We start from the raw sequence: 12,552 nt of genomic DNA, 5'->3' as shown, positions 1-12,552 counted from the left end.
TGCATTTAGGTGACGTAGAATTTGAACTTTGCTTCTTCTTTTTCTTGGTGATGTTTGATATCCCTTCTTGTGTGAATTTAGTTTTTTTTTTTTGTTTCTTGGTGATTGTACACGATGTTTATTTAGGCAGGCTTTTATTCAGCTAGGTATCTTGTTTTGGCTAGTGACCTACCATTAAGAAGAGACTGAAACAGCATTGGTGATTACTGTAAGTGTTGTGCGACAGGGTTTTTCCATGTTGCTAACCGATGCAACATAGGTTCTTCGGGATAGGCGATGTTTAATTGATACCTAACTCTTAACGATTTCTTTGTTGTACTATTCAACTTCCATTTCCTTGATTGATGAGTGTTTGAGGTCCTGAATGTGTTTTTTCTTTTTATGTTTGTGCAGGTTTTCCAATATTGAAATTCAGGGAGTTTAGTTATGCTTTATTTATGTACATTGATATGACTGTTATGTTTCTGAATTTTGCTATAAAGGATTTTATAACTGTTGGAAGTTTAAAAACCCTGCTTTGCAGGCGTTTGTGCTCAGTAGACAACAACACTGTTGGTTTAATTCATCAGAACATAACCTGAAGCTCCTTAACTATGAGAGAAAGGATATGAGTAGGTACAATTACCCAGCGTCCACTGAGGTTGTTGATGTGGTTGGCCAACTTTGTGCAAACCCATTAGCTATTCATGGTAATTATGTGATATGACGTTTATTGAATTGCCACGTTTTTTTTTTGGTTATATCATTTACTTTTGAGCTCTGATGTTGTACCACTACCTACTTTGCTCTTAAATCTTGTGTTTCATATCATCTGCCATGTTGTATTTTCGGCTTCTCTCTGGTGTGGACTGTGTCCGAGTTTCTGATATTTGTTTAATATCTGTGATCAGGTATCAAACTCTTTACAATGTAGAGTTTCTGAAAAAGTTCATGGAATCTGGGTGTTACTCTCCCACCTAAACCACAGTACTGGTAAGTAATCATCTACACTGAATGATGATCTGAATTAACTCAAAGTAAGAAAAACCATGCAGTCATCATATAGAATTGAATTTCCAAATGTTAGCTTCAGTTTTTCTTTTTGACGTGGACGTTGATGCAATAATTTTTAATTTATTTTTAAGCTGACAGAAAGGTAGAGTCGGAGATGTAGGCATATGATGGTGTAGGAGCCTAGATTTGCTGGGATCGTGGAAGATTCTGTTCCAAAGAAGTTAGCAAAGTATCAAATGTTGACTCGACCGCTACGGTAAGGGAATCTTTCTCCCTTTTAGCTAATGATGATAACAACCACTATTTATTTAACTTTTCATCTTGTTTAGAGTTAAGAAAAAAATTACGAAATGATTTTGGACTTTTTTGTAGATCTTAAAAGTTCACGATACTTCAGTTTCATATTAAAAGATTTAAAATCGTAAATTCAACTTTAGTTTGATAGGTTTTCTCTTATATCATTTAAATATTGGTGGTTAGCATTTGATAAGTTTTAAAATCATTTGTCAAGGAACTAGAATCTGAATGAAGTGGGAACATGGTGTAGATTCTCTTTGCATCTTTTCATAAAGGTTTCATTGGTTCTATTATCTTTCTTTAGAATAATATAATAATACTTATGAAAAAGAGGTTGGCCAAGTAAGTTAAAGAATAGCCTTGTCGGAGAGGCCAGTGTCCTAAGAGTAATGCTAAACCTTAAGTCCTCGTCTTGCGGCTTGAAGCTTTCTATAGCAACTTCACCGCCTCAACATTGAATCCTTATCAACCTCTACACTGTATTTCTTATAAACCCTGGTCCAGAGACCTCCCAGCCAAAACCATATTTTCTGAAATCTTAAACTTCAGTATGATATTAGGAAGATCACCAATGGTTCCCATGGCTGTTCTTGTTTATGTTTCTCTACTGTTCTCTGTTTCTTATTCCTCCACGTTTGTCATCACGAATAACTGTCCCTTTACTATTTGGCCCGGTACTCTTTCAGGCTCCGGCACCCGACCACTACCCACCACGGGGTTCAGGCTTGACGTGGGACAGTCTGTTAAGATTCCCTCGGTTCTAGGCTGGTCAGGTCGGATATGGGCTAGAACCGGCTGCAACTTTGATGCTAACGGTGCGGGAAAATGTGTGACCGGAGACTGTGGTGGGAAGCTGGAGTGTGCTGGTAATGGTGCTGCTCCTCCCACATCACTTTTCGAGATTACGCTCGGTCACGGTTCTGGCGACAAAGATTTCTACGATGTCAGTCTCGTTGATGGGTATAACCTCCCCATAGTTGCTATCCCAACAGGCGGTGGACTGGTTGGAGCTTGTAACGCTACGGGATGTGTTGCTGATATCAACATTAGCTGTCCGAAGGAGCTTCAAGTGATGGGAGAGGAAGAGGAAGAAAGAGGAGGAGGAGGAGGAGTTGTCGCTTGCAAGAGCGCTTGTGAGGCCTTTGGATTAGACCAGTACTGTTGCAGCGGTCAGTTTGCTAACCCGAACACATGCCGGCCGTCTTCATACTCTACCGTTTTCAAGAGAGCTTGTCCTAGAGCTTATAGCTATGCCTTTGATGATGGAAGCAGTACTTTTACTTGCAAGGCTTCTGAATATGCCATTATCTTCTGCCCTGGCAGGTATATTAAATCATGCGTCCTTCACTTTTCAGTTTGTAGTAATGCTCTCTGCAGGTTCTGATCGAACATATAACTTCTTGTTCCAGGGTAAAAAGACCAAGCAGCCAAAACTCGGATCCCCCTAGCCAGACCCAGAATCCATTCGGGCAACCTATGGCTCCACCAACTCAGAATCCGTACGGTCAACCTATGGCTCCACCAACTCAGAATCAGAACCCGCCTGGACCAAACCAGAATCAGATGACTCCTCCACCTCAGAATCAGAATGGGAATGGGCAATTTATGATGCCTCCTCCCACTGTAAACCAAGCTCCAAACGACCAGTTAATGAATCCGCCAATGGAGGATGAGAGTCAAAGAGCTGAAACTGGGAGGGTTGCCAAGAGTCGATCCTCGTCTGACATTCTTCGACCTTACCCTGTCTTGTTGTTTCTTGGCCTCAGTCTAACTGCTTTGAGACAATCGTGCACGACATGAATCATCACTGTTCTTCCTTTTTAAAGAGAATTAGTACGTAAGCAACTTCATTGTCTTCCCAGAGATTCTGAACTTTATTGATCAAAGTCCTTTTTATTACCTTGAATTGGATTCACAACTCATGCATGTAAAACTTGTCTATTTCGTGTATATAGTGTTGTCTCAACTGAATAAAGAAAATTACAAGTTTTTTAAAAATAAATAAAGGGAGAAATCAAAATGCATAACTCATTTCTTGGGTTTTGTTTTCTTAGGAGCAGAGCTTCTAGCCTTCTTTGCTGGTTGCTGCTTCTCTTTAGATGGTTTTCCTCTCTTTTTCCCTACAACCTGCAAAGTTTCCACCAAAATTTCCTTCGCTATCATACATATATATCGATTTCATGAGGAATTCTAAGCTTTGCCAACGTACATTTTCGCTTTTGGCTTTAGCTTTGCCATTTGCGTTGGTTACGTCCGCTGCGCCTCCACTTTGATCAGCTGGCTTTGAAGCAGTCTTGCCGTTTTTGTTAGATTCATCATCTGAATCGAACGAGAATCCCTCCAGAGTGCCTATAAATGGATCATAAAGTTAGCTGGCGAAGTAGGCATTTGCGTACCACAACAATGCTATAAGAAAATAAGGTAGTAATAATGTCATTTCACTCTAAAACAGAGACGGAAAACGAGCTGACCTTCCATCATTGTTTCTGCTTCATATACATTAGACTGTGGTGTTAGCTGAATGAAGTCATTCATAATAGCTTCAATCTGACAAGGAAACATATGATCCAAAAAATTAGGTTGTTACTTCAATCCATGTTTTAATTTGCCAAAAAACAGCTAAAAACTAGTTCCCCAAGAAGTTTAAAGCTTTAAGACAAAGATCTATGCGTTGCAACCAGAAAGCGCAAGAGATATATTACTAACCTTTGCCTCTGACTGGCCAACGTTAACCTGGAAAGCAAGATCTCTGGTGTGAGTAACTAGTACAATGAAAAGAAGGTACAAGGAAAAACAAAAACCGTACAATGCAAAACGTTCTGGATGGAACAATTGTTGATTTGTATATGGTTCCTGAAACATGAAATGATAAGTGTTAGTATAGAGACTCCAGTCATGAACTGATCCTTTAACGTGTTACATGTAACATAATCAGTTCTGTTATACTCAAAAGGCATGCTGATTCTCCATAACATGTTTTGCAAGAAAAAAATACAGAGCCATTTTTCAACATCAGAAGCAGCATAGAGAATGATTGGGGGGACATGCCTTTCAGGTCCAAGTACACGTCCTCGGTTGTGTCTGAAACAACCACACGCCCAACAGCCCCCATGTCTCCACTCAAATCTATAGAGTCCCCTTCACATTCAACGAGTACCTGTAAAATTGGTTCAATGCTTTTTTTAACAACTGTGCTTTATCTACAATTATACTCTAGTATGGATGCAGTTAAGCCGTTCCGCAATAAAGTGTCACCAGCCGCCATAGCAAAGATATATAAACGTGGACTGTAAAGCCAGGTGCAAAGGAACATATTTGTATTACCTTTGTGCGATTCACTTTCTCAGAAAGTACCAAAGGCAATCTTGAATTTGAGCCCTGGAATTTATAAATCTGGTCAGAAGGAAGAACAAGAGAAGAAACAAGGATAGTGGTCCTAGCACAAGATTCTTACAGAAGAAGGCTTGACATTCTTATCCTTTGTTACTTCCTCCGCGACTGTGGCATCTGTATCTTTATCTGCATCATAGAGGAACCGTTACATTACTTTAGAATAATCCGAAAGTCACAAAGGCTTCGTTGAATTCATACCTTCAGTTTTCAAAATTTCTTGTTCACTGGCTTTCTTGGGTGACTGGCCGCCACTATTTGCCTTTTTCTTCGGAGACTTTTTCTTTGGAGCCTTCTTAACCGCAGGTTCTCCCTCTTTAGCTTCAATAACAAAATCCTCATCCTTTTCAGTTGCCATAGTCACTTGCTGACTCATTGGTTCACTAGAGGGTGGTTCAGAATCAGATGAGACAAACCATACATAATCATCTCCTTCCTGATAAAGAAAAGAAAAAGATAAACAATATAGCCTGTCAACTCCATACCAAACTAAGAATTAACAATTATTTTACAATACTAAGACATGTAGAGAGCAGAGAAAACACTGCCACATAATTACAACATCAGTCATGCAGCTGGGAAGCTTCTCTAGAGGAGGGTTCATAACTAAGAGATCACTACCCCAATAAATACAATTTTATTTGTCAAATAGATGCCTGCAAAGAAGAAACGCTCAAATCACACTAACTACCCACTAAGACAAGTAGATGCAGCAAAAGCACAAGCGAGTACAACAGAGACGGGGTCAAAACGTTTCTTACTTTAGCGTCCTTATGCTTGCTAGATCCTTCTTCACCATCAACTTTACTTCCATTCTCCTTGTCTGCAAGGAAAAAGAAAAACATGCTTTTAGAAGCTCAACAGTTAGAACACTAGTCCTCTAAAGTCAGAAACTGATAGCCTCCCCCTCACTTCTTCCATACCTTCCAGGTTGACAGTAGCATCTGCATTCTTCTTCTTCCTTCTAGAAAACACCTGCTCAATACTCACTTGCTTTGTCACCAACTTCGCTTTGGAATCCTTCCTAGACAGAGACACCGATGACTCTTTTTCCACAATAGTGACGGCATCAGGCACAGGAAGAGAAGAAATGGTTTCAGATTCCCTGGGAGGACTATCGTCTGGAGAAGACAGTGATAACAATGAAGTGGTGGGTGCCTGCACACAAAAACCAAATAAAGCTTCCACCTTTCAATCCTATTTCTGTAATAAAGCAAACCCAATAAACAGAAATAGAATCAAATAGGGAAAACCTGGAAAGATCGAAGCCAATCGGGAGATCCCTCTCTGGAGCTGCTGCTCATAATTCACTTCTTCAACACAAATTCGAACTTTTTCCCGACTTCAACGTCTACTCAATTGAAACAAAAAAACAGCTCGTGAATGCATGCATTACATTTGCAGGTCGAAACCCTAAGAAACAACTGATTCGATAAAATCGAAGCTCACCTGAAGCAGAAGAAGACGAATTTGAGAGGTTTCGAATCTACAGACGTTGAAATCCGGAGACGAGATCTAGATTGACGGAAGGAAGGAAGGAAGAGAAAGTTTCAGCCGCCGGCGAGATTGAAGTGTGTGAAAGAGGCGGGAAGATTGGCTACCACTAACCGCTTGTTCCGGTTTCTGAGTGTTTGGTTGCAAGGGCAAAGCTATCCCCTAAGTGGAGATAGACTTGTAGTTACAAATGGGATATCAATTGATCCCAAATAGATCTTACCACGTAAATAATTTTTATTGGATTTTTAATGATTGGTCCCCAATATTAGGCCTACCCCAGTATCACCCTATTTTTGTTTTTGAAAATAAAATTGATGTTGATGTACATGTGACATGCTATATTAATATATTGGTTGATATAACAGTTAGGTGTGATTGCATAGACATTTTAAAGTAAAACTGTGTTATTTTAATATTTACCAATCTATTTTAGCTGAATACAGCTGAAAATGATGGAAATTATTTCACATGTGTTTGATTAGAGTAAACAGCTGCTCTTATTTTCTCTTATTTTTCTATTCATTCCTTTTTCTCCACTTTATGTTATTTTTAATTTCGCTGGCAATTTGTCAATCACACCATTAGAGTGTGACTAAGAAAGTTGGAATAAATAAAAAATATATATAAAAATGAAAATAAAAGACAAGGTAAAAATGGAAGAGAAAGTAAAGAAGAATAAGATTCTGATCTGTAAGTCACTTTTGGAATAATATTTTTAGAGTAAAAGTATTTTTCACCAAGTTACGCTAACATTGACCTAATCAAGATGGAAATAGTTATGCTAGTTTAGAGTAAATGTTTTTGTTCTATTATGATTTTTTAGAGTAAAGTTTCTCCTCTCTTTTCTCAAGAGTAAAGTTTTACTATGACATTTATTCTTTCTTTTATCTTTTATTTTTATTTATTTTTTCTAGTTGCGCTATTTTTTTTTTTTTTTCGTTCATTTTTACTAGTTGCGCTACTTTTTTTAATCAGACTTTAAATGTATTCATCTAATCTATTAATTTAGGGTCCTGTTTTTATCTACTGTTTAAGGTTGTCATTTAAATTTTGGACTCATTCAAAAATCTATCATTAATATTACACATTACTTATATAACATCAACCGAAATATCTAATCTGAACAAACTTCACATAAATCATCCCTCGGTTATCTATACAAAAAACAATAAAATTTTCAAATACTATTTACCCTAATCAAGACATGTCTACACATCTCACGTCTCTGCTTATAGTTTGGGTTTATAGTAACTTAAAACTGAACACTAACTTGATAAATTATATTTGCTTCTCTTCCATTCACGAATTGCACCTACAACACACCAAAATATAATCAATTCATATGTGTCTATCTTTAATCGTACTAAACATTCTAACATAACAACCTTTATATTTACGTGAGGTTTGAATAATACATAGTTTCATAGTCTATCACAAAGTAGTACATGATATGACTTTTATTCAAAGTTTATCAAATGACATCTAACCGAGTCACTTCTTCATCTGTTAGACTTACATTAACCTGTCATTATGAACACAACATAGTCATCAAGTAAGCTTGAATGTCATATATCTAGAACCATATAAGTATAGATCTGGTTCACATCATTACAAACGTTTTCTTCTTTTTTTGGTCATAACACACGGTACAATTCTTTATATTTCTTACATATATATATATTGTATTTCAAATTTTCAAAAATCTATATATCTAATAAAGATCTACATACAATCATTTAGGACGAATATTCTAACAACAGTTTTATAGATTTGATCAAATCTATTTTATTTATTTTCCTTTATCTGTTAGATTTGAAAAGTGCGTTGGTTATTTTTATTTTGTTTTTTTTAATTATTAACTAATTAAATTATTAAAAACAATTATTTTGTATAATGTAATTAAAAAAATATAAAAAATAAAACAAAATTAACTCTTTAATTTAAGGAAAATAATTTCATAATTAATCGCCAACTCAACACACTAAATTAACATATGAAACATTACACATTATAAATTAACACCATGTACAACATATATTATAGTAGGCATGCGGGTTCGGGTAGTTCAGTTTTTGGGTAGTTTGGTTTGACTAAACTCTTGCCAAATCAAAAAGTAAAATAGTTTAATTTGATTCGGTATCTAGGTAGTTCATTTCTATTTTTTTTTACCGAAACTAACCAAAGTTTTTGGTTTTGATTATATTTTGGTTAAAAATTTAGGTAAAGTCGGTTAGTTTGGTTAATTTGGTTCAAAATTTTGGTTAATTGAGTTAGTTCGGTTCAAATTTTTGTGTAATTTTGGGTAGTTTGGTTACTTCATTTCAAACTTTTGGTTAGTTTAATTTGAAATTTGGTTAACAATATTTTTTCTGAAAAACCCAACTAACCGATTACCGAACCTAACCGAACTGAAAACCAAAGTTTTTATAAACCTGCCAAATCGAACCGAATTTCTCACCGAACTTACCATATTTTTGTTTGGTTCGATTCGGCGAGTTTGGTTAAAAGTATCAGCCCTATTTTATAGCCCAAATCCATTCTATACCCGTAAAGAAAATAGATCATATATATTATATCCACATATTATATAACAAAAATATAAACCAAAAATTTGAAAATCGTATGATATAATCCAAATAATTTTAAGGAAGATTTAGCAAAACAGTATCCGCGCACAGCGCGGGTCCGTATCTAGTTCTTGTTTAAGTTAGAGTAAAATTGTATGTGTATTTTACTCCATCCATTTTACCCGCAATTAGAGAAGATAGGAAGAAAATGTTTTCACTTGATTAACTAAATGTAAAGTAACTCAGCAGAATAAGATACTTACTCCATTCTTTTCTTGCTCACAATGCTTTTCAGTCAAAGCTTTATAGTAGGTACCTTATTTCGATTGAGTGTTTGGTAGCAAGGCAAAACGTATCCGCACGTGGAGACAAAGACTTTTTTTTGCAAAAGGCCCAGTTAGGTCTAAAACCCCCCAAATAGATCATAAATGGACCACAAACATAAAAAGCCCAACATCGACCATAAAGCCTCAACAAACCTCAACACACCTTTACCAGAAACGGAGACGGCATTGTAAAAACGAGGTAAGATAAGAAGAAGAGTGAGAAAAGGAGGAAGAAGAGAACAAGAAAAGTGTGAGAGGAAGAAGATGGGGAAAGACGTAGGAGGAGAGAAGAAGAAGCGTGGAGACGGAGAAACAATGGCCGTGATGAGCCTCCAGCAGAATCCAATCCAGCAGTTTCAGGTCAAGTTCAAAGAGGCCGAGACTGGCTTCAAGTCGTGGCTGTCCAAGCAGAAGCTGCCGGTGGAAGCCGCCGTTGTTACCGCCATGGGAGGCGTTCAGGGAGCGTTTATCGGTGGGCTCATGGGGACTCTCTCCCCTGAGATGCCTCAGACGGGCGTGGACCCTCAGGCTATGGCGTCTTTGCAGCAAACTCAGGTCTTTTTTTTAAAGAAAAAAAAAAAACCAACTTTGATGGATTTTTGATAAATGGTTGGGTCATTTTCACCCTTAACTGCTGTTTCTGAAGAGATGTGTGACAATGTTTGTAGGCTCTAGTGGGTGGGCCCTTGGTCCAAGCTCGGAACTTTGCGGCTATTACTGGTGTTAATGCTGGTATTGCTTGCGTTATGAAGCGTATTAGAGGCAAGGAGGATCTTGAGTCTGCGTAAGTTTTCTTTTTTTTTATCCCTTAAAGGTTGCAGCTTTAGCTTCTACTAAGCTTGTATAGTGTGACTTTGTTTGTTGTTTCATGGCTCTGACTTTTCATCAAATGATCTTAAGACTAATTGAATCCTTGAAATTTATCTATGGAGCTGCTGTTAGAGACGATTAGTGTCTGCGTCTAGTGTTTTATGTTTGGCATTTGTCATTTTTCTTAGGTTTTAAGATAGTTTGAGACAAGTTGTTTGTCTTAATCATCATTTATTGCTTCACAAGCTTGCATTCTCTCTCTGAATCAGCTCATAGGTTTTTGACCTCTTTGTGTGAACATTTGATGGTTAAAGAATCACTGTGATTTGCTTTTGTTTTTTTGTGCAGTGTGGTTGCGGCGTTTGGATCTGGAGTCGCGTATTCTCTGGTGAGCGCAGGGTTACAAGGACAGCCTATGAATGCAATCACCACTGCTGCTGGTTTCTCTCTTTTTCAAGGAATTTTCTTCAAGGTGAGTGATGATCATATATAGGAGGAGACTATACTGTTCTTGAAACACATGTTTCTTTCTTTTTTTCTCGGTTTTGTTCAGCTGGGGGAAAGGTTCTCTAAACCAAGCGTTGAAGATCCGTACTATACACGGGCGAGATCTATGCTGTTGAAACTGGGTCTTGAGAAGTATGAGAAGAACTTCAAGAAGGGTTTGTTGGCAGATCCCACTTTGCCTTTGCTCACTGATAGGTAACTGAGCTTTTCAGATTTTCATTTTTGTATCATCGAAAACTGATCTGTCCTCTAAACTCTCCGTCTGTGTGTGTGTCCAGTGCGCTAAAAGACGTGAGCATCCCACCGGGACCAAGGCTACTGATACTGGATCACATTCAGAGGTTTGAATCTAATTTCTAGCTCTGTTTTCATATACATGAATCTGTGAAATCACTGACTTGTGGTGGGTTGTTTTTGGTACGTACAGGGACCCTGAGCTGAAGGGTAAACGAGGAAGCCGTGGTTGAGACTTAAAGAAAGAGCCACTTTGTGTCTTGGGCAGAATCTTTGTATGGTTTCGTTATTAAGTATCTGAAGCACTATTGGTTTCTTGTACGGTGTGGTATCATTATTTATATTATTATTGGCTCATGTTGCTAGCAATAAACTTGTAATGTCTTCTTATGAACTATGATTACAGATTACTTCGATTACCAATTTATGATTTTTATTTTAGTCTTAACCCACGCAACATATATGTCTTATTACTTAATCCAGATCATTCTAGGGTTTTATATCGTAACAAAATACATCTTCAAACTGTATCTGATGAATTTGAAGTGTTACAAGAATATATCATTTAAAGTTTTGTTGTGAAACTTTGTGTATCCTTAACCAAATTTTTATGGCCTTTCTATCCATATTTTTTTAAACACCTCAAGTATATTAAATGTAAGAATTCACATTCTATCTGAATTTATATTGGCAATCAAAACTCCTAACAAATAACAATGCAAGCAGTAATCTGATCATTTTATTTAATTATTCAGTTTAACAGAAATTTAAAACATGGATTTGAACAAACTTATTGATGGGTTTTATATGGTCCATCGGTTGGTTTGGTTAGGTTTATTCCTATAGTACAAGTAACCATGTACCTTACACTAAATCATCTTAAAAGAACATGTCAATTTAAGTTTAGTAACCATGTGCGACGCCTTTTTATAAGCAAAAGAACATGAACTGCGCGTACCTCGAATCTATTGTTGGCCTAAAATAAGCCTAATCTGAATCGGGCGACCAAACAATGCTTTCTTACAAGGTTCATTAATCATTATTGGTTAAGAAATGGCGCAGGTGCTATATAACTTTTGGAAGCATTTGAGCAAAATATGTTAAAACTATCGCAGAAATATACAAATATTCATTACTTAAATATTTGGTTATGTTGAAACTTTTGCTATCTAGTTGTAGCGTAATGAAGCTCCTTTGTAAAAAAAAATCACATATCCTTGTCCTTTGACTGTTTAACCAAAATATCTTCACAAGAGTAATAATCAAATATGAAACGTCATTGTCGGTTGCTCGTGGGTGGTGGTCATTGAGCTTTAAAGAAAAAAAGAAAGAAAGAAAGAAATACTGTGGTGTTTTTAGCTTTAATAATGAAATAATACAATATTCTGAACTGTGTATGATTGTCTTAATATTCATCACGTTCTCTTTATATATTTGTTCAGTAAGATGTATAAACATAAACAATGTTTTTCAAGAAATTGCGTCTGATTTATTGGAACCATGACCATCCTGAATTTCCTTTAAAGACCGGTTACGTTTCACCATTCAGAACTGTGGTTGTATAAGAAATGTTTTATTTAAGTTAGGTAACACATCAACATCTAAAACAAGTAACAACTAATATAAATACACTAATTACTCATTCTCATATGTGATATGTATACTCATGAAAGTGATCCGGAGGCATATGATGCGAGGCTATGGGATTTGCCCACCAAGTATATCTTTCTCTACAGGGTTTTAGCTTTCCTATTACTTCTGGTAAATATCACATTAGCTACACCATCCTTTATGGTCGCCCGAATCTGTTGAACAAGGATATTCTTATTTGAAGATAAAAAAACGATTCAAACTCAATACTATTTGCATTTACATGTGACAATAATACAATTCTATAATGTTTTTGTAAAACTTATATACGTACACAAAAT

At 36.6% G+C, this 12,552-nt stretch overlaps 4 protein-coding genes across 7 annotated transcripts; 3 read left to right on the top strand and 1 right to left on the bottom strand.

Annotated features, from left to right (window-relative positions):
- The first annotated feature begins 194 nt into the window (after nucleotides 1-194).
- On the top strand, nucleotides 195-3,189 carry LOC106306058 (basic salivary proline-rich protein 1-like). 4 transcript variants are annotated; one of them, XM_013742519.1, is made up of 5 exons: nucleotides 195-689; nucleotides 891-972; nucleotides 1,125-1,249; nucleotides 1,977-2,613; nucleotides 2,700-3,189. In XM_013742519.1, exons 4-5 carry the CDS (start codon nucleotides 2,363-2,365, stop codon nucleotides 3,088-3,090), a joined length of 642 nt encoding a protein of 213 aa, XP_013597973.1. In that variant the 5' UTR covers nucleotides 195-689; nucleotides 891-972; nucleotides 1,125-1,249; nucleotides 1,977-2,362; the 3' UTR covers nucleotides 3,091-3,189. The 4 variants fall into 4 exon arrangements, with proteins under 4 accessions (XP_013597973.1, XP_013597976.1, XP_013597975.1 ...); XM_013742522.1 differs by having other exon boundaries at nucleotides 394-615; nucleotides 1,132-1,249; XM_013742521.1 differs by having other exon boundaries at nucleotides 394-615.
- On the top strand, nucleotides 1,862-2,363 carry LOC106303233 (pathogenesis-related protein 5-like). The gene is made up of 2 exons (XM_013739562.1): nucleotides 1,862-2,233; nucleotides 2,283-2,363. The coding sequence occupies exons 1-2, from the start codon at nucleotides 1,862-1,864 to the stop codon at nucleotides 2,361-2,363; spliced, it is 453 nt and encodes a 150-aa protein (XP_013595016.1).
- Nucleotides 3,177-6,370, bottom strand: LOC106306057 (DNA-binding protein BIN4). The gene is given in 13 exon segments (XM_013742518.1): nucleotides 3,177-3,417; nucleotides 3,500-3,639; nucleotides 3,762-3,837; nucleotides 3,997-4,023; nucleotides 4,097-4,143; nucleotides 4,339-4,447; nucleotides 4,615-4,741; nucleotides 4,743-4,809; nucleotides 4,882-5,116; nucleotides 5,442-5,503; nucleotides 5,604-5,838; nucleotides 5,934-6,031; nucleotides 6,130-6,370. Coding segments are annotated over 12 exon segments (1,275 nt in total). The 5' UTR covers nucleotides 5,985-6,031; nucleotides 6,130-6,370; the 3' UTR covers nucleotides 3,177-3,318.
- A 2,854-nt stretch (nucleotides 6,371-9,224) lies between these two features.
- Nucleotides 9,225-11,052, top strand: LOC106301989. The gene is made up of 6 exons (XM_013738491.1): nucleotides 9,225-9,625; nucleotides 9,739-9,854; nucleotides 10,229-10,352; nucleotides 10,434-10,582; nucleotides 10,666-10,728; nucleotides 10,815-11,052. The coding sequence occupies exons 1-6, from the start codon at nucleotides 9,335-9,337 to the stop codon at nucleotides 10,852-10,854; spliced, it is 783 nt and encodes a 260-aa protein (XP_013593945.1). The 5' UTR covers nucleotides 9,225-9,334; the 3' UTR covers nucleotides 10,855-11,052.
- The last annotated feature ends 1,500 nt before the right edge of the window (nucleotides 11,053-12,552 follow it).

This window comes from Brassica oleracea, chromosome C7 (genome assembly GCF_000695525.1).
Source record: "Brassica oleracea var. oleracea cultivar TO1000 chromosome C7, BOL, whole genome shotgun sequence".
Classification (NCBI taxonomy): Eukaryota; Viridiplantae; Streptophyta; class Magnoliopsida; order Brassicales; family Brassicaceae; genus Brassica; species Brassica oleracea.
The sequence above is the reverse complement of the archived record's forward strand: the minus strand, read 5'-3'. Positions and strand labels throughout refer to the sequence as shown.

Excerpts from the sequence above, each read along its gene's own strand:
- LOC106306058 (XM_013742519.1), top strand. The coding sequence starts at position 2,363 with ATGGGAGAGGAAGAGGAAGAAAGAGGAGGAGGAGGAGGAGTTGTCGCT. Across the intron at positions 2,614-2,699 it reads ATTATCTTCTGCCCTGGCAG|GGTAAAAAGACCAAGCAGCC; the intron begins GTATATTAAATC and ends TTCTTGTTCCAG.
- LOC106303233 (XM_013739562.1), top strand. The coding sequence starts at position 1,862 with ATGGTTCCCATGGCTGTTCTTGTTTATGTTTCTCTACTGTTCTCTGTT. Across the intron at positions 2,234-2,282 it reads GCGACAAAGATTTCTACGAT|GCGGTGGACTGGTTGGAGCT; the intron begins GTCAGTCTCGTT and ends CTATCCCAACAG.
- LOC106301989 (XM_013738491.1), top strand. The coding sequence starts at position 9,335 with ATGGGGAAAGACGTAGGAGGAGAGAAGAAGAAGCGTGGAGACGGAGAA. Across the intron at positions 9,626-9,738 it reads CGTCTTTGCAGCAAACTCAG|GCTCTAGTGGGTGGGCCCTT; the intron begins GTCTTTTTTTTA and ends CAATGTTTGTAG. Across the intron at positions 10,353-10,433 it reads TTCAAGGAATTTTCTTCAAG|CTGGGGGAAAGGTTCTCTAA; the intron begins GTGAGTGATGAT and ends GGTTTTGTTCAG.